This window comes from Stegostoma tigrinum, chromosome 1, assembly GCF_030684315.1.
Source record: "Stegostoma tigrinum isolate sSteTig4 chromosome 1, sSteTig4.hap1, whole genome shotgun sequence".
NCBI classification, from domain to species: domain Eukaryota; kingdom Metazoa; phylum Chordata; class Chondrichthyes; order Orectolobiformes; family Stegostomatidae; genus Stegostoma; species Stegostoma tigrinum.
The window spans coordinates 47,559,934-47,583,670 of NC_081354.1; the positions used below are offsets into that span (position 1 = coordinate 47,559,934).

General features: G+C 43.9%; 1 protein-coding gene across 1 annotated transcript in view; it reads right to left on the bottom strand.

The window, feature by feature from the left end:
• Positions 1 to 23,737, bottom strand: part of ttc29 (tetratricopeptide repeat domain 29) — a 482,465-nt gene that overhangs the window by 135,020 nt on the left and 323,708 nt on the right. The window contains exon 10 of the mRNA XM_048537485.2: positions 2,172 to 2,403. Within this exon, the coding sequence (XP_048393442.1) occupies positions 2,172 to 2,403 (232 nt within the window). The remainder of the gene's footprint in view (positions 1 to 2,171; positions 2,404 to 23,737) is intronic.

The window sequence follows — 23,737 nt, forward strand, 5'->3', positions numbered from 1 at the left end:
CCGAAACATCGATAATATCATTGGTGCTGCTTCCTTCTCTCATCCGGAATCGGAAAAGTTCATTGATTTCACCTCCAATTTCCACCCTGCCCTCACTTTCAGCTGGTCTATCTTGTTCCCTTCCTCAACATTTCTGTTTCCATTTCTGGGGATAGACTAATATCCACTATAAACCCACTGACTCCCACAGCTACCTGGACTATACATCCTCTCACCCTTCTTCCTGTAAAGACTCGATCCCATTCTCTCAGTTCGTCCATCTCCTTCGTATATGTTCAGATGAGGTCAACTTCAAGAAGGGAGCCTCTGAAATGTCCACCATCTTCCTCAACCAAGGATTCCCCAGCACCATTGTCGACATGGCCATCAACCGGGTCCGACCCATCTCCCGCCCTAACCTCTTTTCTTCCCTCCTGCAACAGTGATAGGGTTTCCCTTGTCCCAAACTACTATCCCACCAGCATCCACATCCAGAAGATGATCAGGCACCATTTCTGCCTCCTCCATTGAGATGCCAACACCGGACACACATTAATCTCCCCTTCCCTGTCTGCCTTCTGCAGGCACCATTCCCTCTGGGACACTTCACCTGCACTTCCCAGAAAATAGTCTACTGGATTCGCTGGTCACAATGTGGTCTTCTCTACACTGGGGAAACAAAGCGTAAACTGGGTGACTGTTTGCAGAACATCTATGTCTGCTCGCAAAAAAAGATCCGAAACTACCTGTTACCTGCCACACCTATCAAAATGATCTGGCACCAGGCTCAAAAAGACAATTTTACCAAAGTCATTTCACAATTCCAAATTCCATCCTCTTACAGTTCTAATGAGAGTTTGTTTTTTTTATATATTATTAATTTTGTGGCTACTTCAAATAATAAAATAAAAGTAGTATAAAACATGGAAATAAAATAAAACATTATCTCCCACTTTTATTTTAAATTCGAACTTGTATCAATACAAAATCAAAATTTAAAGCTGCTCTTAAAATAATTTGAATGAACTTAAAAATATTTCCACCTTCTGTTTACACTGAATGTGTCTGAACATTGTTGAGTTAATGAGGGCTAATGACATAATTGGAGGAAATTGTATTGGATGCTTTTGCACATACAGTACTAGCGACATCTCTGAAGTACATACTGTATCAATGCCCGTCATTTTGATAGTGTTAATTAGCTCAATTACCTCACACTGAATCAATACCACTTCTCAGCCAGCTTTGAGAATTATCCTCTTAATAATTATACTACAGACAAATATTCACAACCAAATTTGATCATTAAAATTGGTGCAGCCGGAGTTATTCAGGTCCTAAAAAATTAGAGAAGCCATTTGTAATCATTGTGTTCCATTCGCAAATTCCTATTTTTAACAATTTAAAACAAATGCATTTGCATTGGAATATTATACTTAGCCATATTCTAAAACACAGGAGTACGTTACTTGAATATTAATAAAACATTCGTTTACAATTTTGCCCATTTTAAAATATTATAATTTAGGGTTAATGCACTGATTCCACATTGTCAGTAAGGAACCATACTTTAATGCAAGGGGGAACTGCATTGTTGTCTCCAAATCAATCTTCCTTCATGCATGGCTACATACTGTGAGCATGGGATCAGCGAATTTGGCCTGAGTTTTAAATTGAATAAACTATTTCAAACAACACATTTTTCAAGTAGAATTTTTATGTCTAATTTTGTAAAATATATTGTATTCCTTTGCACACATAGAAAATGTGCAATTTTATGATAACTAAAAGTCTAATGTGCATGTTATTATTTTTGTTTGTTTCATCTTTATTTTAGATATTTCTACCTAGACTCAATATGCTTCTCAACATAAATCATATTAGTAAAGACTAGCCAACAATCTCTTTCAACATCCTACTGAGATGACTTAAGAACATTTTCACGCATACATGATTTAACAGTCAGTATCAATTAGTACAGGTTAACAGTGCAAAGAGTCATTTTGGGCAATGAATTAGCTGTTTCACAAGTAGAAACACCCCACCATGTTTGGTATCAAGAAGAAGGTAGCCTCAAAAATATCAAATTTAATGATTTAAAAGAGTGAAAGGTAAGAAAGGAATAGGATTGTAACAAGATTTAGCTGCTAACAATGCAGAAGCACGAAAGTGTTTTGTGACCAACAACTTACCTTCTGTAATGGGGTCATTAAATGTGTCTTTTCTACTGTCCTTCCATGTAACCAGACGTTCAAGATTGGTGTGTCCAGCAGCTTCTACGTGGTGACAATATATGGTCATCATTGCATGAGCTTTGAAGATGCCGAAATTGACCTGCATGGTCTCCAGTAGGTGCAGATCACCTAAAGTCATGGCAATCTCATACCCTCGCCAAATATACTTGCAAGCTACATCATATTGGCCCTGTTAGGAAATGATATAGAGAAACATGTTCAGAAATACAATAATGTTTTTATATTAGAAAAAATAATTTGGTTTCCTATTTACACTGTGAAATAAGGGCGGTTACTGTTAATTGGTTGCTTCTTAACGTACAGATAACTGAGTAACACAAAAATCATGACATAGACGTTGTCTGATTGCTTGAATAACAAAACCATAACAGTAACCTTTATGTGTTGGGAATTCATCTTAAACTAAAAACGTGAAAGAGTTATATTATTGTAATTTGTAATTCTGGGTTTGGGTATGAAATATGTATATCACGTCAACAGTAGATTGTGAGGATATACAAAACTTTTTCTTTGGGGAATTTGGGAAGCAAGATAATTTTCTCAAGTCTCTTCTGTATTTTGTAAGTAACACTCACAATGATGAGACATTTTTTGTTGCTATCAGAAATGTGCTTGATTTATGTATTGAATAAATTCAAACTTAACCTTTAAACACAAAATATTGTACAAAAGATCTGTAAAAAACAAATACATTGTTTTAATATAAAGGTCTTAATAAGCACCAATCTTGCTTCCTAAGTATATAATAAGTTATACATTCCTGTAAATTATTTAATCATTATTATTCAGCGATCACATCATAATTACCACCGTAATTGATAGTCAATGAAATCTACCAAACCACTTAACTTTGTTGACATGATCTTTATTTTATAAGCACTATCTACTTGTGAAAATATTTCTACTGAATTTCTTTAACATTTCATCAGAGTCAGAGAGAAAGAAGTATTGTAATTAAAACAATGTGATTGACTGCTGAGAAGAAAAAGAGTAGATGAGCGATGCACTTTAAATAAATTTCTGTTCAGTATCGTATAAGTTACACCTCAAAGAATGCTTAAAGGAGACGAAGCCTGTAGAAAAAGTAATTCTGACAAAGCATTCCCCATGTCACTGTCATTATAAAGAGGTAGTATCTCATATGTCTCATAGTTAAGTTTGTTAATTAGATCCTTATTTAAAGATAAACCTTTAATTGAAAAGCTGCTTTGCAGCCCTGAGCAGACTGGCAATTGTCAGCGCGAAAAGCTCAATTAACTTCTGCCATTATTGTTGGTTGTGAACTTGTCTACTAAATAAAACAAAGAACAACACAGTTTTAATTCTTGCATATACAGCGGGAGCTGGAATTGATATCCCAGACCAACCTCAGCCAAGTTTTTCAAAAAGAAAATAATGATTTTCAAATTTTTAAAATTTTTTGTTCATTCTCTCCAATTTTAGATAGCACAGGAAATAACTTAGATTACCTCAATGTATATACTTTACTTCATTATTATATTATGGCTTCACTGGCGCATTCTGCAAATGGGGTGCCCAGCAGGGGTTCAAGGGAACTCATCTCAAGAAATCACAGGCCCTTACCTGTTTGTTTCAGCTTTTCATTTTAATGGTAGAAAATTGTGAGAATCAAATGAACATGATTTTCTCTGATGCAATTCCTAAAAGTTCTGCTTCCCATTGCATACGCCGATATTAGAATTAGTCCATGTGTTTCTTATATTTCTAAACATGCTCTGTGATATTATGAGATCCTACAGGATTTCTACACACATAAATGTTAATAAAGCATTTAGTATGCATGGTTGAGAACTGAATTTGGAGGGAATTCAGTTTTTAGGAAAAAACAGACAAAAAGGAGAGGGAGATGAAGTCGTATTGCTGGTTAAAGATCACTTTAACACTAAATAGGGGCAAGTATATGGGTATGAAAGCTGAACTAACTGATGTGAACTAATATACTAAATTAGTGGATAAATCAATAGAAACACACTGCCAGACATGTAAGGGGATATTTCAAAATACCCCAAATAAGTATATTCCTACTGCAAAGAGAGACTTCAGAAGTCAGACTCACCATATGTGGTTTACTAAAGAATGTAGCCAAAACATCAAACTAAAGAAAAAATCAATAAAAAAATGGCAGAGAATGACTGAAAGGTTAAATAGGAGGAGGAAATTAGATTATGAGAGGAAAGAAGCAAGGAATGCAAAATGGATGGCAAGATTTCAACAGGAAGTGAGTCAGTAAAGTGTGCATTAATCCTCCAGAAAGTGAGAATGGGGGGGCTTAATTGTACATAAGGAAATAATGAAATGAAAGAATACCTTGCCTCTGTTTTCTCAAAAGTGGATGCAAAAACCATTTCACTCAACTTTTGATCAGGAAGTGGAAGGAAGTTTGCAAAATTACAATCATGATGGAAGTGTTACAAAGCCAGCTGATAGAATGTGGGTTCACTGTGGCTCAGTGGTTAGTACTGCTGCCTCACAACGCCAGGGGCCTGGGTTCGATTCTAACCTTGGACGAGTGTCTGGGTGCATTTCCTCTGGAGTGTTTCCTCTGGGTATTCCAGTTTCCTCCCACAGTCCAAAGATGTGCAGGGTAGGTGGATTGGCCATGCTAAATTGCCCATAGTGTCCAGAGATGTTTAGATTAGGTGGGTTAAACATGGGACATCAGGGGTAGGATAATGGGTCTGGGTGGGATGCTCTCCAGAGGTCCAGTGTGGACATGTTGGGCCAGCCAAATGGCATGTTTCCACACTGTAGGGATTCTATGATAAGTCTCCTGGTCCAAATGGACTTCATTCTAATGTCATAACATAAGTTACGAATGAAATACTGGATATATTGGTGTTAATTTTCCAGAATTCCCTAGGTTTAGCAAAGATTCCATCAGACTATAAAATAACAGGAATAACCCTTCTATTTATCTCAAGACGGTTGGAATATAAAAGCAGCAATGTGCTTCTGAGGCTTTATAAAGCTCTAGTTAGGCCCCATGTAGAATACTGTGTCCAATTTTGGGCCCCACACCTCAGGAAGGACATACTAGCCCTGGAGCGTGTCCAGCAGAGATTCACACGGATGATCCCTGGAATGGTAGGTTTAACATATGATGAACTGCTAAGGATCCTGGGATTGTACTCATTAGAGTTTAGAAGGTTGAGGGGAGACCTAATAGAAACATACAAGATAATGTATGGTTTAGAAGGGGTGGATGCTAGGAAGTTGTTTCCGTTCGGCGGGGAGACTAGGACCCGTGGGCACAGCCTTAAAATCAGAGGGGGTAAATTTAAAACTGAAATGAGACGACATTTCTTCAGCCAGAGAGTGGTGGGCTTGTGGAATTCATTGTCGCAGAGTGCAGTGGAGGCCGGGACGTTGGATGCCTTCAAGGCAGAGATCGACAAATTCTTGATCTCAGAAGGAATCAAGGGCTACGGGGAAAGTGCAGGGAAGTGGTGTTGAAATGTCCATCAGCCATGATTTAAATGGCGGAGTGGACCTGATGGGCCAAATGGCCTTACTTCCACTCCTATGTCTTATGGTCTTAAGAAGTTGGGGGAGGGAGGCAGAAAACAGGGAACCAAAGGCGAGTTAGCTTGACATCTATGGTGAGGAAGATGTTAGAATTGATCATTAGATATTATAGCTATACATTTAGAAAACTTAAGGAAGAGTCAATATGGTTTTGCCATGGGAAACCATGTTTAACCAATTTATTGGCGTTCTTTGTAAAGATGAAGCCTTACAAAGAACTCAGATTTCCAGAAAATATTTGATAAGATGCCATACCAAAGATTATAGCAGAAAATAAAGCTCATTGTGTTGGGGATAACATCTCAGCATGGATAGTGATTGAATGTTTGGCAGAAAATGCAGTATGCATAAAGGGTCTTTATTTGATTTGCAGGATTTGATAAGCGGAGTCCTGCAGGTGTCTGTGCTTGGATCTCAACTTCTTTATAATTTACATCAGGGAGGCAGAGACAGGTTGGACTGGTTTTGGGATGCAGTGGGTGGAGGGGAAGAGCTGGGCTGGTTGTGTGGTGCAGTGGGGGGAGGGGACGAACTAGGCTGGTTTAGGGATGCAGTAGGGGAAGGGGAGATTTTGAAACTGGTGAAGTCCACATTGATACCATATGGCTGCAGGGTTCCCAGGCGGAATATGAGTTGCTGTTCCTGCAACCTTCGGGTGGCATCATTGTGGCAGTGCAGGAGGCCCATGATGGACATGTCATCTAGAGAATGGGAGGGGGAGTGGAAATGGTTTGCGACTGGGAGGTGCAGTTGTTTGTTGCGAACTGAGCGGAGGTGTTCTGCAAAGCGGTCTCCAAGCCTCCGCTTGGTTTCCCCAATGTAGAGGTAGCCGCACCGGGTACAATGGATGCAGTATACCACATTGGCAGATGTGCAGGTGAACCTCTGCTTAATGTGGAATGTCATCTTGGGGCCTGCGATAGGGGTGAGGGAGGAGGTGTGGGGACAAGTGTAGCATTTCCTGCGGTTGCAGGGGAAGGTGCCGGGTGTGGTGGGGTTGGAGGGCAGTATGGAGCGAACAAGGGAGTCACGGAGAGAGTGGTCTCTCCGGAAAGCAGACAGGGGAGGGGATGGAAAAATGTCTTGGGTGGTGGGGTCGGATTGTAAATGGCAGAAGTGTCGGAGGATGATGCGTTGTATCCGGAGATTGGTAGGGTGGTGTGTGAGAACGAGGGGGATCCTCTTAGGGCGGTTGTGGCGGGGGCGGGGTGTGAGGGATGTGTTGCGGGAAATACGGGAGACGCGGTCAAGGGCGTTCTCGATCACTGTGGGGGGAAAGTGGCGGTCCTTAAAGAACTTGGACATCTGGGATGTGTGGGAGTGGAATGTCTTATCGTGGGAGCAGATGCGGCGGAGGCGGAGGAATTGGAAATAGGGGATGGAATTTTTGCAGGAGGGTGGGTGGGAGGAGGTGTATTCTATAGCTGTGGGAGTCGGTGGGCTTGAAATGGACATCAGTTACAAGCTGGTTGCCTGAGATGGAGACTGAAAGGTCCAGGAAGGTGAGGGATGTGCTGGAGATGGCCCAGGTGAACTGAAGGTTGCGGTGGAAGGTGTTGGTGAAGTGGATGAACTGTTCGAGCTCCTCTGGGGAGTAAGAGGCGGCGCCGATACAGTCATCAATGTACCGGAGGAAGAGGTGGGGTTTGGGGTCTGTGTAGGTGCGGAAGAGGGACTGTTCCACGTAACCTACAAAGAGGCAGGCATAGCTGGGGCCCATGCGGGTGCCCATGGCCACCCCCTTAGTCTGTAGGAAGTGGGAGGAGTCAAAAGAGAAGTTGTTGAGTGTGAGGACGAGTTCAGCTAGGCGGATGAGAGTGTCGGTGGACGGGGACTGGTCGGGCCTGCGGGACAGGAAGAAGCGGAGGGCCTTGAGGCCATCTCCATGTCTCCATCTCAGGCAACCAGCTTGTAACTGATGTTCTTTTCAAGCCCACCGACTCCCACAGCTATAGAATACACCTCCTCCCATCCACCCTCCTGCAAAAATTCCATCCCCTATTCCCAATTCCTCCGCCTCCGCCGCATCTGCTCCCACGATAAGACATTCCACTCCCGCACATCCCAGATGTCCAAGTTCTTTAAGGACCGCAACATTCCCCCCACAGTGATCGAGAACGCCCTTGACCGCGTCTCCCGTATTTCCCGCAACACATCCCTCACACCCCGCCCCCGCCACAACCGCCCTAAGAGGATCCCTCTCGTTCTCACACACCACCCTACCAACTTCCGGATACAACGCATCATCCTCCGACACTTCCGCCATTTACAATCCGACCCCACCACCCAATACATTTTTCCATCCCCTCCCCTGTCTGCTTTCCGGAGAGACCACTCTCTCCGTGACTCCCTTGTTCGCTCCACACTGCCCTCCAACCCCACCACACCCGGCACCTTCCCCTGCAACCGCAGGAAATGCTACACTTGTCCCCACACCTCCTCCCTCACCCCTATCGCAGGCCCCAAGATGACATTCCACATTAAGCAGAGGTTTTTCTGCACATCTGCCAATGTGGTATACTGCATCCACTGTACCCGGTGTGGCTTCCTCTACATTGGGGAAACCAAGCGGAGGCTTGGAGACCGCTTTGCAGAACACCTCCACTCAGTTCGCAACAAACAACTGCACCTCCCAGTCGCAAACCATTTCCACTCCCCCTCCCATTCTCTAGATGACATGTCCATCATGGGCCTCCTGCACTGCCACAATGATGCCACCCGAAGGTGCAGGAACAGCAACTCATATTCCGCCTGGGAACCCTGCAGCCATATGGTATCAATGTGGACTTCACCAGTTTCAAAATCTCCCCTTCCCCTACTGCATCCCTAAACCAGCCTAGTTCGTCCCCTCCCCCCACTGCACCACACAACCAGCCCAGCTCTTCCCAGCCCAGCTCTTCCCCTCCACCCACTGCATCCCAAAACCAGTCCAACCTGTCTCTGCCTCCCTAACCGGTTCTTCCTCTCACCCATCCCTTCCTCCCACACCAAGCCGCACCCCCAGCTACCTACTAACCTCATCCCACCTCCTTGACCTGTCCGTCTTCCCTGGACTGACCTATCCCCTCCCTACCTCCCCACCTATACTCTCTCCACCTATCTTCTTTACTCTCCATCTTCGGTCCGCCTCCCCCTCTCTCCCTATTTATTCCAGCTCCCTCTCCCCATCCCCCTCTCTGATGAAGGGTCTAGGCCTGAAACGTCAGCTTTTGTGCTCCTGAGATGCTGCTTGGCCTGCTGTGTTCATCCAGCCTCACATTTTATTATCTAGGTTGGAAAGTATGTTGGAAAGAAAACATAAAGAAGTTGCAGATGAATTTAGATAGGTTGAGTGTGTGGGCTAAAACCTGGCAGATGGAACAAAATGTGGGAAAATGTGAAGTTGTTCACTTTGAAGGGACAAATAAAGAAGTATTACTTAAATGGAGAGCAACTACAGAATTCTGAGGTAGGGAGGAATTTAGGTGTCCTGGTACGTGAGTCACAAAGGTACAGCATATAAGCAAGAAAGTTAATGGGACACTGTCCTTTATTTCTAGAGGAACTGGCTATAAAAGTTAAGAATGCTGTGCTAAAGTTATACAGGCCATTAGTGAGTCCACACCTGGAATACACTATGCAGTTTTGCAGTCTCCTCATTTAAGGAAGAATTCATTGGATGCAGCTCAGTAAATGTTCACTAGATTGATGCTGGAATAAGTAGGTTATCTTAATAGTCTTTACAAGGTAGAACTAAAACAAAATGTTTTGACTTGAGGGTCAGATCAGAGCTAAGGGGCACTATTTTAAAATTAGGGATCACACTTTCAGGATACAGATGAAATATATTTAGCCCTCAGAGTGTGTGACTTTGGAAGGTTTCCCCAGAAGATAGTGGAGATGAATATTTTGAAAATGTACAGGACTTAAGTGATTTTTGTTAAGTCAAGGAATCAAGGGCTGTCAGGTGTAGATGGGGATGCGGAATTCTCATAATCTTGTAGAATGATGGAGATTGCTTGAGAGAGGAGTGGTGTATTTCTGGTCCTGGTTCATATGTTTGTTACAGCCAAGCCTACTGTTAATCAGTGGAACAAATACTTGCGGCACTTGCGAGTTACGGAAAAAGAATGCATCATGAGAGCTCTTGTATTTGTGTGCACCCACACCTGAAGGGTTGTTTCCTGTGAGCAGTGACTAGAGTGTGAAAACTTTTTCTGTTAATGAACATTGCTGGTTGATCACAGGGAGTTCATGTATGGTTAAGTATGCCTTTCACATCTGGAAAACCTGTAATGGAGGCAAAGCCCGCAGCTCTGGCTAGCTGGCTCTTGAGATCAGGAGTGAATTTTTTAAAAAAAATCATTCGCTGTTCTGACCAAAGCATCTGTAAATTCCTTGTGGTTTCATGTGTGGCAGACTGGGATATTCCACATATGTTCCCAGTGGAAAGGGCCATGGGTGAAAAAGTTCAATGCGGTGGACACTTCCAAAATTCCAGTGCTGGATTGCCTTTGCAGACACACACCTTCATGGAGAAGTTGGTGAAAATAACTGATGGCATTCCGTGACATCCCAAGCCCCCGCTTTGTTTTGCATACATTAACTGGTATTGTTGAGAGCAATGCTTGTCAATGTATTGGCCATTGGTTGCCAGCAAACTATGTTGTTTGACCTTCTGCAACCTTTCCTGTTGATGTTCTGCCTGCTGCTATGCACGGTCCTGTGCAAACCTCTATCAGTTCCCCGAAGCCACATTCTGCAGCTAAATATGTGCCACATAGCTATCAGAATTGCAAGCATAACTAGCCAGTTATGCATAGTTCGGTTGACCTGATGGATCATCATGCCTACGTGAGGTTATCTGTAAAGAAATTGCATTGAACAACCTGATTAACGCATTTTTTGAGATCTTCCCTTATATCCTAAGCATCCTTGTTCCATGGAAAGCCCTATACATAGACTCTACCCAACCCACTGTAATGGATATCATTCTGGGCTGGGACTTTTCTCTCCGGAGCATTGTAGGTTGAAAGGCAATCTTATAGAAGTTTATAAAGTAATGAAGGGAATAGATAGCTAGTTGTATTTTTCTTAGTATAGGGGATTTAAAGACTTAGGAGCATTTTTTAAAGTGAAAGGAGAGAGATCTAAAAAAGACATGAGGGGCAAATTTTTTACACCGAGGGTGGTTCACATATGGAATAAACTTCCTGAGAAAGTGATGGATGTGGGTATAATTTCAACATTTAAAAGACATTTGGATAAGTACATGAATAGGAAAGGTTTGGAGAGATATGGGCCAGAAACTGGCAAGTAGGACTAATTTAGTTTGAGATTATGTTCATCATGGACAGATTGGACCAGAAGGTCTGTTTCTGTGTGTCTGACTCTATGATGCAGGCATAGGGAATGGAGAGGTGAGCCTAAAGGTGAAAGCCAGGGCCATGTAGAGTCCCTTAACTGCTACTGAACTTTCCATCATTTGCGCAATCCTTAGTCCAATACCCCTGCCTTGCTTTCAGATAAAGTCAATCAAAACCCTTGTGAGCCATGATAATTTATCTGTGAATCTTGAACATCTCCACAGTAAGGTGGCACATGCCTCACCCTGCATACCTCAATGTGTCATTCTTGAGGCTCCTGTAGTTATGCTTAAAGTCTTACGACTTCTGGAATAATCAATGGCACAGTTTTGGCAGAATTGTGTAAGAAGTCCAGCACAGCCTGTCTCGACATCAGGAGCATTTTGATGCATCTTTTATGCATCCACTGAATGTGAGGTGCGTTTCTCAATAGGCAGTGGCAATTTGACAACTGGGGGGATTATTGGTTGTTAAAATGCCTTATTAACACCACAAATTGTCTCATTAATATTCAGATTCCTATCTTACCAAATATGCCGAACAAGCTGGATGTTGAGATTTCTACACATGGAAGTCAGTGTGGATATCTGGTGACTTCAGCTCACTGCATGCTCCAAAGGATTTCAATGTTGGACCAATATTCCAGTTCACATTCCATGATTATGCATGGCACTGCCCATGACCACTGCATATTGAAAAGATTGGCATCTGACTAGTTAAAGAATCTAAGAACCTTCATGACATACCTCAAATTGACTTACAGAATGCATCAGCACTTCAATGTTGCATTGCAGGGCGAAGTGGCACCTACCATTGTAATATAGTAGTTGCAAGCACACTGCACTCAGAGACAGAACCCAGATCCTTGACTGGACCAAGCTGCTTCTTTGGGCTATTCACTTGCTGACATAGTGTTCACTCACTCTGAGCCTACCTGGATGCTCTCAGCATCACAGGCTTGCATTGCTTTGCCTTGCCTTGCCTTGTTGAGCTTTTCCCCCTCAACTAGAGACATCAGGCTCACATTACTTCTGTACTGCCATCTCTACCAGTCCTGGGGCTTGGGCATAGTCATAAAGCTGCTCAGAGTGGTCAGAGTCAGGCTTTCTGCATTAGGGTAAGGAGCTGAATATTGTGCAACACAATTCTCATCTTACATAACATGATGCAGAGCAGGATGAACACAGCAGGCCAAGCAGCATCAGAGGAGCAGAAAAGCTGATGTTTCAGGCCTAGACCCTTCTCTGAAGAAGGGTCTAGGCCCGAAACGTCAGCTTTCCTGCTCCTCTGGTGCTGCTTGGCCTGCTATGTTCATTCAACTCTACACCTTGTAATCTCATATTCTCCAGCATCTGCAGTTCTTACTATTTCTGAAACACTTCTCATCTTGACTCTTTTTGCCATGTTGTGCCTGTTACCTTCCTGGAATGTGAGAGGGGCAGGTATAACAGAATATTAAAGTGCCTAGCACAGGTGTTATTTCTGATTCGAGTGGAGAGATGGCTTGTGCGAGTAAGTGGGCAGCATGGTTAGTTCAATCAGGGGCTGGGGTGAATGAGAGTGAGTGGGGAGATGTTGTAGGGAACAGAGAGAGATTGACAGATATACGTTGAATGGTAGGTTGTTCTGGAAATGGTGTATGGAAAGTAACAAGTAGGATTGGTTGAGAAAGACACCAGAGAGCTGGGATAGGCAGTTTTATGAAGTGAGTTTGGTAAGGTAGGGGAAAAAATTTCAATGATCTTGCCCTAATTCTCATACTACGCACCCTAGTTTTGGAATCACCAACCAGTAGATGTAGTTTATTTTAACTACCCTGTATTTTCTTGTTAATATCCTGAAAATTTCAGTTAGATCATCCCTTAACTTTCTAAATTCTAGAGAAAACAAGTCTAAGTTGTAAATAAATCCCCTCATAAATTAACCTCTGAAATCTTGTGTTATTCTTGTGAACCTACGTTGTACTCCCTTCAAGGCCAATATATCCTTCTTCAGGCGTAGTTCCCAGATCTGCTCACAGTATTGCAAGTGAGGTCAAACAAAAGTTTTATACAACTGAAGCATTTCTTCTGCACTCTTATACTTCAGTCCTCTAGATATAAAGGCCTGCATTCTGTTAGCTTTCTCGATTATTTTCTGCATCTGTTTGTGATGTTTTAAAGATCCATGCACCTGAACCTCCAAGTTTTTTTGGCATCCACTGCATTTAATTTCATACCATTGATCCTTTCTCCTTACAAAATGGATAACTTCGTGCTTGCTTACATTGAACTCCATTAGCCACAATCACTATCCCTTTGTAATTTTACACCAGCATCTGCACTGTCTACAATACTTGCTAACTTTGTGTCATCAGCACATTTGGATATATGACTTTTTACACCATTATCCAAGTTGTTAACAAATAATGTAAAATAATTGACTGCCTAAGACAGATCATTGTGGGAGACCACTGGTCACATCCTGCCAATTTGAGTATCTACCCATTATTCCTACTTTCTGTCACCTGCTACTCAACTAATTTCCCAGCCACATCTGCAACTTGCCCTCAGTTCAATGGGCTTCTACCTTAGTTAATAGTCTGTTATGTGTGACTTTACCAAATGCCTTCTCAAATTCTGATCACTTAATTTAAACTAGCAATATATTTTCTCGCCCAGCACTCTATACCGCAGCAAACCCTCCCCCAACTTCATCATAAATGCTGCCCCCTCCACACTTTACTTCAGCCCTGATGAACAGTCATCTAGACTCGAAACATTAGCTTGCTCTCTCCCCATGGATGCTGCCTGACTTGCTGTGACTGCCAGCATTTGTTGTTTTCAGTACAGATTCCAGTGTCTGCAGTAATTTGCTCCTATCTCTTTCCACTTTCATTGTGACCTCTTCAAAAAATCAATGATGTTTGTCAAACATAGCCTAACCCTCATGAATCCATGCTTGCTGTCCCTGATTAACTGAAAATTTCTCAAGATGTTCAGTTACCCCATTCTTGATTACAGACTCTAACAATTTCCCCACCACAGATGTTAGGCTAACTGGTCTGTAATTTCCCCCGGTTTCATCTTTTGGTCTTAAAAAACAGAATGACATGTGCAATTTTCCAATCTAGGGATGACATCTGTATCGAGGTAACTACAAAAGGTTATAGTTAGGGTATCTACAATATCTACAATATCTACAGTATCTACAATATCCTCCCCTACTTAGCACAGTGGCTGGCACTGCTGCCCTACAACGCCAGACAATCTCCCTGTGTCTGTATGGGGTTCATCTAGGTATTCTGGTTTCCTCCCACAGTCCAAAGATGGAATCCCTGCAGTGCGAAAAAGGCCATTTGGCCCATCAAGTCCACAACTCTCTAAAGAACATCCCACCCAGACACAGCTCTCTCTCTCTATTTCCTGTAGCCCCACATTTACCAAGGCTAGTTTATCTAACTTGCACATCCATGGAAAGTATGCGGCAATTTAGTATGGCCAATCAACTGTGCAGGTTAGATGGACTGGACAGGCTGGTAGATGGATTAGCTATGGTCTGAATCTGAACAGTTCTGTGGAAATTCTCATGGATACTGATCCACAAACAAAACAAAATGGAATGAATAGATAATCTCATTAAGTATAAGGAATGGGAAAGTCCACTACGGTGTGCTGAGGGATGAGATTGAAGTAGCAGCATATTACTGAGGCAGACTAGAAAGAAACTGGGTAGGGGATTGAGTGTGCCTGTGCTCAAAATAGCTTAATCTGGGTGATATGTTTAATTCTTTTACTGGGGAAAGACAGAATCAAAACCCGAAAAGGAAAAGCATCACAGTTTGAAAGAAAGGAACAGTATTTGTTCCACCAATTCTCAATTTAATTATTTATTTACTTTTTTCTTTTCAGGGACACAAGTGAATGGCTAGGCCAACAACTGCTACCAATCCAACTTGTTCTTAAGCAGAGTCTTGCTGGCCATTTCAGAGTGAAGAGTCAAATACAGTGCTATTGATCTGGAATCACATGTAAGCTAGGCCATGCATTGGCGACAGATTTCCTTCCCTAAAGGACATAGTAACCAGATTGATTTTTATTACAGCGATGACCATGGGCATTATTATTTTCCCTCCACTTCCTGCTTCTTCTCCTGCATTTGTTGCTGCACAGGTGACGGGAAAGGTACTTCATGACAGTGATGTTGTGGAGCAATTACATATCCATATGCCCATTCAGGACTATTCGTCATAACTCCTCGAGAAAAGCTTGGACAACACAAACATGGCCTGAGAAAAGCAATTGTTTGCTGGATGATTTCTGGCTTTCACTGTAGGCTTTCTTTGTAGCTATGTCCTGATAGAAGTAATTAAGAGGGACTGGCAAAGAATGAAAAAGACATGAGCGCTGCCAGGACAGCAAACACAGACTTGTAGAATGTGCTGCCTGTGGTTACAAACCAATACAAATTGAAGACATAGAATCTCTTTTGATTGATAAAGGTACCAAGTTGGGATGGAGCAGGCACCAGCAGATACTGAAGCCATTCATATCCAAATGCAGTAAGTCCTTGATAATATTTAGGTACGTGCTAACAAGTGGCTATTAACGTTAAAGCCATACAAGTGCCAGGCAATGTCCATCTCCAACAAGAATACCACCATCAATATTTGTTACAGAAATAGTAGGAACTGCCAATGCTGGAGAATCTGAGATAACAAGAAGTAGAGCTGGATGAACACAGCAGGCCAAGCAGCATCAGAGGAGCAGGAAAGTTAATGTTTCGGGTCTGGATCCTTCTTCAGAAATGGGAAGGCTCAGAAGGGTCTAGACCCAAAACGTCAGCTTTCCTGCTCTTCTGATGCTGCTTGGCCTGCTGTGTTCATCCAGCTCTACACTTTGTTATCTCACCATCAATATTTGCTTTAATTTGATTTGATTGATTTATTGTCATGTGTACCAAATTACAGTAAAAAGCTTTGTTTATGACCAGTACAAGCAGATCATAGTAAGCAAGGATGTACAGATTAGAGGTTGTAAAAAGACTTAGGTGGAAGCAGGGCGTGCGCTAGGCGAAATCAATTTTAGCGAGATTAGCATTATTTGAGGCTACACAGTCCATTCATCAGTGTAATAACGACCGGGAAGAAGCTGTTCCTGAACCTGCTGGTGCATGTGTTCAGGCTTCTGTATCTTCCACCTGACGGGTGAGGTTGTCAGAGATCATTACTGGAGCGCGATGGGGCTTTGATGATTTTGGCAGCCTTTCCGCAGCAGCGAGCCATGTAAATGGATGGAAGGCTGGCTTCCGTGATGCTCTGGGCTGTGGACACCACCTTCTGTAGGTTCTTGCTATCCTGAGCAGAGTAGTTGCCATACTAGGCCATAATGCACCCCAGACAGTTTGCTTTCAATGGTGCATCTGCAGAAGATGGTTATGGACCTTTGGACATGCCAAATTTCTGGAGCTGCCTGAGGAAGAACAGGCATTGTTGTGCCTTTTTGACCATCGCATCCATAGGGGAATTCCAGGACAGTTGTTGGTTATCATCACTCTGAAGAACTTTATGTTCTCCACCCTCTCAACCTCAGTTCTGTTATGGAACTGTGGGCGTGTTCTCCTTCTTTCTTTCTGAAGTCAATGATCAGTTCTTTAGTTTTGCTGACAAGGGAGAGGTTGTTCTCATTGCAGCATGTCACCAAGCCTGCTACCTCCCTTCAGTATTTTGTTCTTAGATATCCGTCCTTCTATGGTGATATCGTCAGAAAACCTGTAGATGGTTTCCGTTCGGAATTTTGCAAAACATAGTTGTAGGTGTAAAGGGAGTATAGTGGGGGTCTGAGGATGCATTCTTGGAGGACAACAGTGTCGAGTGTTATTGTGGAGGAGGTACAGTTACTTATCTTCACTGGTTGCAGCCTATGGGTCAGAAAGCTGAGGAACCAGTTGCAGAGGGCAGAGCCAAGACCAAGGTCACAAAATTTTAGAGGTCAGTTTGGAGGAGATAATGTTGTTGAAAGCAGAGCTGCAGTCAATGAGCAGTAGTCTGATGTTGGTATCCTTGTTGTCCAGATGTTTCCAGTGATGAACGCAGAGCTAGGGATACAGCATCCGCTGTGAACCTGACATGTCAGTAATCAAATTGTATAAGATCGAGGCGGGCTGGGAGACTGGAGTTGATGTGTGCCTCAGGAAGACCAGCCTCTCGAAGCCTTTCATGATTATTGAGGTCAGAGTCACTGGACGGTAATCGTTAAGGCACATTACATGTGCTTTCTTAGGTACATGGATGATGGTGGTCTTTTTGAAGCAGGTGAGGACTTTTGCTTGTAGGAGGGAGAGTTTGAAGATGTCTGTGAATACCTCTGCTAGTTGGTCTACACGGGATCTGAGTGCTTGGCCGGAGACACCATCCGGGCCTGTCGCTTTCCTTGGGTTGACTCCCTGGAAGACTGATCTGACATCTGCAGTGGTGACCATGGGACAGGTGTGACCCGAGCTATTGGGGCAGGCATCACCGCGACGCTGGCATTCTGCTCAAACCGAGGATAGAAAGCATTGAGCACATCAGGGAGGGGGCGTATCTTTGTCTGCTATGTTGCTCTGCGTATCACATAATGTTGTTTAGGCCTTGCTATAGGTGGCAGGAATCTTTTTGGTAGGTTTGGGCCTCTAACTTGGTGCAGTACTGCCTGATAGCATCCCTGTTAGCTTTGTGGAAGTCATATCTGGATATCCTGTATTAGTCAGCGTCATCCGACTTGAATGCTGCACGTCTGGTGTTCATTGGGAGCAGATTTCCTGGCTCATCCAAGGTTTACATTTGGGGAACACTTGGATTGACTTGTCTGAGGTTATTAATAATTGGAAACAGAGCTGAACTAGTTATACAAATAATATGACTATAACAGCAAGTTAGAGGCTAGGAATCCTGCAGTCGGTAACACATCTCCTAATTCCACATTGCCTGATCACTATCTACAAAGCAGAAGTCAGGAGTGAACTTGCACCAATGACATAATGCATCAGATACATTTCTGGGTGTGTGACTGAGCGATCCCATGCAGGTCAACCAATGCTCTCGGGAAGGAGCCAGTCATATAGAGGTTCAGTGCAGGAGTGACCTTGACAGCCACCGGTAGACGATGTTCTCCTGTTTCTGAAGCTTCTGTCAATGTGTCCCAGGATATACAAAATTTGTGTTGGTACAGTGCCTCATGTGTACCCAGGAAATAGAGTTGGGACTAGAAAACTAGGCGTCTTCTGTGCACTAAATGCACTAAATGGCAGTGACTTCTCCCTAAACTGGATGCTCCTTTTCCTCCACACTGGGCTGCTGTTGCTTCTGGAGGTTGCCATTGGAACTGGCCTTCCTGCATCACTTTTCTTTGAAAGCAATCACAGTGACCAATGTGCCACCAATGGCTGAGTCTATCACTCTCAATGAATTAAGACTTAAATTGGAACAGAAGAAGTGAAAGTGTTTCTTATGCTTTCAGAACAGACATTGCTGGTACACCCTGAAGATGAGGGGTGAGTGCACTTCACCACAAAGTAAGGTATGATGTCCCTGAACAACAAGGGATAAGTCCCCTCCATCCATGCACACTCAGGAACAACCTGTGCAGTAGTTTGGTGAGGTTGCTGCACCAGCTGACTCACCACTCAGTGTCATTGAGGAGGGAGTGCTGCAACATTCCGACACACCACCTACCTGGACATGCATCAAATTTTCAACTTCTCACTGCATTCAGTACAGATCATTGAAACACTTACACCATAAATTAGATTAGATTCCCCACAGTGTGGAAACAGGCCCTTTGGCCCAACATGTCCACACTGCCCCTTGCAGCATCCCACTGTGACCCATCCCCCTATAACCCACACACCCCTGAACACAACGGGCAATTTAACATGACCGATCCACCTAGCCTGCACATCTTTTGACTGTGGGAGGAAACCGGAGCACCTGGAGGAAACCCATGCAGACACGGGGAGAACGTGCAAACTCCACAGACAGTTGGAATTGAACCCGGGTCCCTGGTGCTGTGAGGCTGCAGTGCTAACCGCTGAGCAACTGTGCTGCCCACAAATGAGGGTTGGCCTGCTGTATTCATCCAGCTTCACATCATGTTATCTCAGATTCACCAGCATCGGCAGTTCCTACGATCTCTGCAACAATTTTAACCCCAATGCGAAACCTCTTCTCTAACTCCACCTCTTTGACCTGTCTGTCTCCTCTCACCATATCTTCTCCTTCATTCATCTTTTGTCTGCCTCCCGTCTCTCCCTATTTATTTCAGAATCCTCTTCCTCTCCCTGATTTCGGAAGAAGGGTCACGAACAAGCGATGTTAGGTGACTCACATAGGACCCTTGGAAGTTGGACAAATAGTCATTCTCCATCAGCCAGCATTGGCCTTTTGTAATGCCATTGCTGCTAACTTTCACATTACTGAGATGCTCAAGTTTGACTTGTAATCATGAATAGCATGTAACAAATTGCCTTTGACTAGCAATTGATTTCCAAACACCTTCACAAGTCCATGCACAGCAAAGAGGTGAAAAAATACTTGAAGATTAAATGTAGTCAATGCATTGCAAACCATGCAGTGTTGCTGCAAAGTCATGGTATTCAGCAAACATGGATCCCCTCCCTGCTTTGTTGATCTAACCTTTAGCTTAACATCTAATATTTGCTCTGCGCAACTGGGGTGCTATTCCAGCCATTTTCTGTTGCACTTTGCATCTAGAGAACAGAAAGTGCAGGCAGGGAACACAGCTCACAGTGGGCAAGGCAACACTGTGCCCCACCTGGTCACTGGAATCTCCCAAAGGTTCCGTGTCATGCAATACCTTGTCTTACTCTGGTAGCTGATTCTAAATGTGGAACTGCCTAAACTGTGTGCGGATGGTGCCTGTGGCTGATGTCACCAGGAGCCCCTGATGCCCAGTATTTCCTTCCCCTCAATGAATTGAGAACTGGACGCCACCAGTTTCCAACATTGCCATTTGGTTGAATGAAGTTGGAGTTTGTTTGCCATCATCCAGCCACCACATGGTATAGGTGTTAGATTGTCTTCACCAAGATGTACATTCTCCTCTCACATCCCAAAAAGATCCCTGCTGACAAGTATGACAAGCAGCCAGTCTGTCTGTATGGAGTTTGCACAGTCTTCCCGTGTCTGTGTGGGTTTCCTCCGGGTGCTCTGGTTTCCTCCCACAGTCCAAGGATGTGCGGGCTAGGTGGATTGACCATGCTAAATTGCCTGTAGTGTTCATGGGTGTGTGGGTTATAGGGGGATGGATCTGGGTGGGATGCTCCAAAGGGTGGTGTGGACTTGTTGGGCTAAAGGCCCTGTTTCCACACTGTAGGGAGTCTAATCTAATAACAACATGGAGGTCATTCAGACAAAGTGACAAACTGAATCCACCAGGTATATAACAAAGTGTGGAGCTAGATGAACACAGCAGGCCAAGCAGCATCTCAGGAGCACAAAAGCTGACGTTTCGGGCCTAGACCTTTCATCAGGGAGGGGGATGGGGAGAGGGAACTGGAATAAATAGGGAGAGGGGGGAGGCGGACCGAAGATGGAGAGAAAAGAAGGTAGGTAGAGAGGAGGGTATAGGTGAGGAGGTAGGGAGGGGATAGGTCAGTCCAGGGAAGGCCGACAGGTCAAGGAGGAGGGATGGGGTGGTAGGTAGGAAATGGAGGTGTGGCTTGAGGTGGGAGAAAGGGATGGGTGAGAGGAAGAACAGGTTAGGCAGGCGGGGACGAGCTGGGCTGGTTTTGGGATGCAGTGGGGGGAGGGGAGATTTTGAAGCTTGTGAAGTCCACATTGATGCCATTGGACTGCAGGGTTCCCAAGTGGAATATGAGTTGCTGTTCTTGCAAACTTCCGGTGGCATCATTGTGGCACCGCAGGAGGCCCATGATGGACATGTTGTCTGAGGAATGGGAGGGGGAGCTAAAATGGTTCGCGACTGGGAGGCGCAGTTGTTTGTTGCAAACCGAGCGGAGGTGTTCTGCAAAGTGGTCCCCAAGCCTCTGCTTGGTTTCCCCAATGTAGAGAATGCCACACCAGGTACAATGGATACAATATACCACATTGGCAGATGTGCAGGTGAACATCTGCTTGACATGGAAGGTCATCTTGGGGCCTGGGATGGGGGTGAGGGAGGAGGTGTGGGGCAGGTGTAGCACTTCCTGTGGTTGCAGGGGAAGGTGCTGGGTGTGGTGGGGTTGGAGGCGAGTGTGGAGCGGACAAGGGAGTCGCGGAGAGTGTGGTCTCTCCGGAAGGCAGACAAGGGTGGGGATGGAAAAATAGCTTGGGTGGTGGGGTTGGATTGTAGATGGTGGAAGTGTCGGAGGATGATACGTTGTATCCGGAGGTTGGTGGGGTGGTTTGTGCGAATGAGGGGGATCCTCTGGGGGCAGTTGTGGCGGGGGCGGGATGTGAGGGATGTATTGCGGGAAATACGGGAGACGCGGTCAAGGGCATTCTCGACCACTGCGGGGGGAAAGTGGCGGTCCTTGAAGAACGTGGACATTTGGGATGTGCGGGAGTGGAATGCCTCATCCTGGGAGCAGATGCGGCAGAGTCGGAGGAATTGGGAATAGGGGATGGAATTTTTGCAGGAAGGTGGGTGGGAGGAGGTGTATTCTAGGTAGTTGTGGGAGTCAGTGGGCTTGAAATGGACATCAGAGTCTAGCTGGTTATCTGAGAGGGAGACTGAGAGGTCCAGGAAGGTGAGGGATGTGTTGGAGATGACCCAGGTGAACTTGAGGTTGGGGTGGAAGGTGTTGGTGAAGTGGATGAACTGTTCGAGCTCCTCTGGGGAGCAAGAGGCGGTGCCAATACAGTCATCAATGTAATGGAGGAAGAGGTGGGGTTTGGGGCCTGTGTAGATGCGGAAGAGGGACTGTTCCACGTAACCTACAAAGAGGCAAGCATAGCTTGGGCCCATGCGGGTACCCATGGCCACCCCCTTTGTCTGTAGGAAGTGGGAGGAATTGAAAGAGAAGTTGTTGAGGGTGAGGATGAGATCGGCTAGGCAGATATATGCTGTGGCTCTGTGTCGTGTTTTCTCAACGTCTAACTTATTTGGCAAATTTGGTAAGATTGCAAGTTGTATACTAATGAGGCAAGTTGTGTTTTCAGAAGGTTGTTTAACAATTAATTCCACTTAATTGATAACTCACCAATGCCTAGCGAGAAAGACACCACGTGTTTATTAAAAACATAGAAAAAGAGGGATTTTCTTCCGCCACTGAGATGGGCCTCATTATTAGACTTCTCATCCAGTTCTGCCAGAATCTTACCATAGTCCATGTTGTTCAGACTATATAAGATCCCACAGATCTTAACTCTGCTGTAAGGAACATCTCTGACTGTCATGACACGTTCATACATGGAATATTATCAATGTCACCTGCAGCATGATTAAAATTACTCATGGAATAAAAGTCAAGGCCATAATGACCTTAGCAGTCACAGGCAGCAGCATCCAATTCATTGGTTTCAGGCTGAAGTTATGGCTGCAAAAACAAACAGCTTAGTGTCAGCCCTCTTACTGAAATGAAGGTTATTTGAGATATTGCCCCTGAGTAAAGTTAATGGGAACAGTGCTACTCTCTCTGGTTATGATTGCCTGTGTAATGCTCTCTTCCTCCTCTTCTTTTTATTGGCAGATACTTGAGCTCTCTGGTGACTTCTCACCAACTTGGTGGCCAGCAGTGCAGACATCCCTTTATTATCATACATGTCTACAGCCAGACTATATCTGAAGCAATCAATAACAGTGCAAGACAAACAGATCTTTCTGTTTAGTCAAAAATAACTTTTCAGGTTGATACAACACATCAAACAAGCAGAAAAGTCATAAGCATCTTGAAATAATATATCATTAATTAGCCTGTGTCTAACACTAGTTAGAGCCAGCAGTGCTCTGCAAATTCACTTTGTGCTAAGTAAATTGCTGGGGCATAGGATAATGGAGAACAGGTCATGTAAGATGCACAGGAGTCTAACATGAGTAAATCATCCTCGGATTTAAATGTTGTTGATATGCACACCTGTTGTCAGCATACTTACCTTGACAAATACAGCATTTGAGTTGGTGAGCTGCCTCCATATACTGAGAACTTAGTAATTTAATCTGAAATTGAGCTTGATTAAGATGTTACACAAGAGCGGCTAGCCTGTCATGCTTCCAAAAAGTAGCTTACAAAAGAGTTGAGACCCTTTTTGTAAGGATTTGCTGGTAGGTTCTGGGAGAGATATTGGGAAGGTTAAGATGGGGTGGGAGGGAGTTAGCGAGTCTCATAATTGCTTTTTAAAATGTGCTCTTTCATGAAATGTGGGTTTCACTGATTGACAGCATTTCTCACCCATCTCCAATTTCCCTTGAGATATACTGTAGAGTTAGGAAGCATTCTTGGCTGAAGATAACCTATTTTAATTCAACTTTTAAAATTTCCCTGGTAAACATTATCTACACTACAATACCAGCTAAAAAAAATCCTGAAGTCCAATTCTGTATAATGGAACTCAGAATAAATGTTAGATCACTTTTGTAAGCACTTCGGCAGCTTGATGCTTGGTTTAGATAGCTGTCAGACATTTCTGTAAAA